We start from the raw sequence: 4,974 nt of genomic DNA on the forward strand, positions 1-4,974 counted from the left end.
GTATCGTTACTATAAAGGTAGACTGAACATTGATTCGGTCAGGTACGAGGGTAACTAAAATGCAGATAATTGTGCTTATCGGAACACAAGCGGTAATAACTGACGATCGGTATGCCAACCTTTATCGTATCCAGGTATAAAATTAATCAGGCTAGGTTAGGTTTGGCTAGGTAAAAAGAAAGTTTGTAACTAACAAGGAAAATTGTATTGGAGGGTTGAGTATGCAGTATCTCTTGATACTATACAGCATTTACAAAAGATGGAGAGTTAATAGAGTTAAAAAAAAAAATTCAGTAAGGTGGTTGCAAAACCTGAGGTCTAGGAGCAGGGGGTACATATGGTACATAAATTTTTAAAGTGCACGTAGGGTATCTATTATGGTATTGACAGGACTAACCTCTTAGGCACCAAAATTTACACTAAGAGAGTCGTTTAGTGGACCTCTTTTGGTTGAAGAACGACTGAGTTCTTTCCACAGATTGTCAGTGGAAACTAGGATTCAGATACTATTTTCGGCGAGTCAACTGACGGACGTCCGCTAACATCAGTCCTAATCTTCCTCAGTGCCTAGTATCTCTGACAGATCCTGGTCTCTATGACGAAAAGGGATAAAGATGTTTTCTCTATGTGGGGACTCACATCAAAAGTTAAGCTAAGTAGAAGAGAGAGTAATACTCAATTTGGAAATTCTAAACACGACAGAGATGTCACAGCTAGACGGGGTGTTCAGTATTTCAGGGGAAATCTTGTTAGAAACAGTGTGTAAGGAAAGATAATATACAAAGTAGTTGTTTTTTCATAAAAGGTAAAGATAAAAAAGCCTAAGTTTTTCTTGAGTAAGGTAGTTCTCAAGTTGCATTTGAAGATAAGGTAATTTTACTCAAGATGAGATAACTTCCCATTTGTCGTTGGAAGGTAAGGCATTTTTAAAGGGTAAGGTATCCTTCAATTTCCACTTGAAGGTAAGGTAATTTTTCTTAGGGGGTAACACCCGATAAGATTTTTTCGCTTGTAAGGGCTACAGCGCAGCACATATAGCTGTTATTTTATCAACAGAAACGCGGTGAGATACGTTATAAGGTAGGACGAAAAATCTAAGGTAAATCGCATCACGTCGCAAGTAAAAATAACGACACAGGTATATAAAAAGCGAGTCCTGCATTTTTTAAGCTAAGACTAACCGGGAATGATAGGGGTATTAATAAAAATTAATTTAATTTGACAGATAGGATATTTTGGTACTAAAACAATAAAGGTGTTTTCACAAGAGGAACGCTTGTTGATAACTGTTTTTAATTTCAGTTTTAGCAAAGGTATGTGGGGTAAAAGTTTCTAGTCGATAGAGTAAGTGTGGACGTTAAATGGCAGTATACAAGAAGGAATATAAATATTATTTGCATGGTAAATATTTATTCTTGTTCGTTATCAGAATCATCGGAATCAAAAGAGTCATTAAAACACGCTTTCAGATCTTTTATATGCCAGCGTCCAGCGTTAGTACCATCTTCGTTTTGTATTTGATACACAAGACGAGAATTTTTTTTAGATATGGTACCCTTGACGTACTTGGGAGCGAGCTTAGTAGATATTCTGTACCATTCCTGGAGCAAAGTAGAGTGGGAAAAACCGGTTCCGGTCAAGGTCAATGTCACGGTCAAGGTCAATGTCACGGTCAAGGTCACGGCCAAGGTCAAGGTCACAGTCAATTCAAGATCATTTGAAGGTCACAATCAAGGTTATTATTGTAATAAAACTTTTATCAAAAATAATACTTTATTAACTATTCATTACACTGTTAGACATATGTTTTAAATTTTCAAGCGCAGACTTGCATAAATGACAACTGGATTGCGCCGGTGCTGAACCTTCGAGCTCTGTTCTCCACTCGGGACGATTAAAATGTACATAACATGGAAGACGAGTCTGCACCTCAAAATCTTGAACTGCTTTCTTGGGTAATTTAGACCAAGATTGAAGTAATTCCCACGGATGGACATATTTTCTAAAGTATTGCAGGGTAAAGTTTTCTAATTCTTCTGCTGTAAACTTGTACAACGGTTTTTGCGGGTGTTGACCCATTATGAAAGCTTTGTAACAACACTCCATTGCTATTAAAGGTTAATGTCTGTAAACATCAAACGTATCTACTTTTATATTGTAAATCAAGGTCACCTCTGAGACATGCGCAGTAATTCAAACGTAGACTACATATATTGCGGATAGTTGTAGGGATCTTTAGTAAATTTTGTTCTTCGTATCCAGTCATTTAGTAAATTCGTCGTGAGAAGTCAAAAAGGTAATAAATATTTTTAGTCAATATTGTTGCTAACTTTATAAATTTTAGTCATTGATGCGTGTGGTAGAAAAGTACTCGATGTCGTTGAAGCAATTAGAAACTTGAAATGGGTTTTTATTGACAATGCGGATAATTTTGAATACGAAGCCGAGCGAGCTGTTATAAGAACAAGAAGGTACACGGTAGAAGAGTGTAACGAAGAAGCTACCAAATACCACAAGGGAGCAAGAATATGTGAAGACTATCTCTCTGACGTGATATGCATGTTGCTTTTTAAAAAAAATTAAAAATCTAGGGCTGACTGATTTTTTAAATGACCTAAAAGATGTTCTACCTACTGAAGATGAAGGGGTAGATACTGTAAATACATGTAGATTTAATTAATAAATAATATATTTTATTTTGTAGTCTTTATTTCAAAACAACATATCATTAAAATTGGAGGAATTTATGAAAAAAATCGAGGAATTAAAGGAAAAAATAAGACAATTTGAAGATAAACAAATAATGTTTAAGTCTTTTAGTAAACTTCACTTAAGTAAACCATACACTATGTAATTGTTGTTTTAATAAATTATTGTAATACTAATTGACTGTTTTATTTATAATTAAGAAATAAAACGAAAAATAATATATATTTTTATTTTTGCATTAAAAAAGTATCATACAACCAAAATACATTAGATAAAGCACAAATACATTTTTCACTATTATGATAAAAACAAGCAGGTTCCTTAACTTCTAATGCTGGTTGTTCATCCAATTCGTATAAAGGAACAGCAATGTATTTTTTTAAATAATTTTTCTTTTCCAAACCTTTGACGTAAACTGCATCGGCGTTTCTTGTAATATCTTTTATAATATTTGCAAAATGATAAAGGGGTGTCAAACCAAAATTCCAATCAATACAGTGATGATTTCTTGTTAACCAAGTTGCCTGTCTCTGTAAATCGGGAGATAACATTCTAATCGGAAACGGAGACTTAAACACGTAATGGCAAATTTGTGTTCCATTGAAAGCAGCTAGTTCTTTAACTATAAATTTATTATTTTCTATTTTAAATCCTTGAACGTCTATTACTAGCTTCATGGTAACAACTGACATCCTGAATAAGATGCAACCCTTTTATTGTTGTCTTACAATTTTGGTTAAAGGATTGTAAGAGAATTCTTTTTCATGTAATATTAGACAATATGCGGAAACATTATTTCCCACAGATTTACTGGTTTCAAACTCTATTCTCAGAACAACAGAACCACTTTGAATAATTTCTTTTTGTCTTGAACAGTCAGTATGAACTATAGGGGCATTATTTTTAAATTCCTCTGGATTAAATATTGGTTGATTAGTTTGAAGGTGATAATAAGATTCTTGGAAATTAGCAAACATCTCATACAATGTTGCAAAACGGTTACTGTCAAAGTCTAAGTTGAGATCTTGATAAGGATATCGTTCAGAATTAAGGAACATACGAATATTTGTTAAATTGCAGTGATCAAATTTACTCATATCTTTCAGCATTTTTCCTTTTCGACCATCATGGAAAGCTACTACAATATGCCGAGGACTTTCTAATTTTGTAGTTGTTTTTACTGGCCAAGTATGACGTGTCGAATTATTTAAAGTGGGATATTCAATTAATTCCCAACTTCTAAATTTTATAGGTAGTTCCGTATTACTACGAACTATTTTGTTTAGCCGCAATTGTTCGCTAATATTAGGTAAAATATGAGGTACATTCCAATAAAGTTTATTAATTTCAATTTTTGGTTTTTCTGTTTCATCTGTAGCAATAATAGCATCAATATCATCTTTTTCTCGTATCAAGACTAATTCCTGTCTCATATTAATGATAATTTTTTGAAAATCTTCAAAGAAGCCAGACCAAATTTTTAATGGTATGCATACATTAAAATTACCATGCGTATCAATCTTCAACTTATCTTCTTTTGGAAACCAACCAGCATTTTGTAAGAGTTTACTCTGATTTTCATTAAGCGACAAGTAGTTTTTCAAAGTTGAAATTAAACCAATATTTCGTACGGAATCAATTGTAACACCATTTAACTCATACCTCAATTCTCTAAATAAATATGAAATACCGTTATTAATAAATTGAAATTTTGTAGGAACTTTATTGTCATCAGTTAACATTTTTCCTTCTATGTATATGTAACTGTTACATGGTAAAGTATAAGCATCTAGATCTTGAATATTTATTCTGATTTCATCATTATAGTTTAAATTTGATGTATATGGTTGATAAGTGTGATACTGATAAGCCTCAATAGTTGTATCACTAAAGGGTTGACCCAAGACGTGCAAGATTTCCATTATACTAAAACATGATAACCAAGTAATTTCAAAAATTTACGATTCTCTGATGTTAACAGCTTAGATGTTATTCTTTTACTAATTTTTTTACTGCGGTAACGTCTTTTATAGGAATATTTTGGATAATTACTTTGATGAAACTGCCAAACCATTTTTACTCAATTTTTCTAAGATGTAGTCGAACAGTAATTGTTTCTTTATTAAAATTAACTAAATTTCCTTGTTGATCTAAAACTCGTACAGTTATGTTGTTTATCGTCTTATTGCTTACAGGATAATACAAGATGATCAAAGGTTGCTCAACTATTTTATACCCATTAGGAACTTGAGGAAAAATTGATGA

General features: G+C 32.6%; 1 protein-coding gene across 1 annotated transcript; it reads right to left on the reverse strand.

The window, feature by feature from the left end:
* Nucleotides 1–3,422: 3,422 nt before the first annotated feature.
* Nucleotides 3,423–4,631, reverse strand: LOC126890978 (uncharacterized). The gene has a single exon (XM_050660158.1). The coding sequence runs from the start codon at nucleotides 4,629–4,631 to the stop codon at nucleotides 3,423–3,425; it is 1,209 nt and encodes a 402-aa protein (XP_050516115.1).
* Nucleotides 4,632–4,974: the final 343 nt, after the last annotated feature.

This window comes from Diabrotica virgifera, chromosome 9 (genome assembly GCF_917563875.1).
Source record: "Diabrotica virgifera virgifera chromosome 9, PGI_DIABVI_V3a".
NCBI classification, from domain to species: Eukaryota; Metazoa; Arthropoda; class Insecta; order Coleoptera; family Chrysomelidae; genus Diabrotica; species Diabrotica virgifera.

Excerpts from the sequence above, each read along its gene's own strand:
- LOC126890978 (XM_050660158.1), bottom strand. The coding sequence starts at position 4,631 with ATGGAAATCTTGCACGTCTTGGGTCAACCCTTTAGTGATACAACTATT.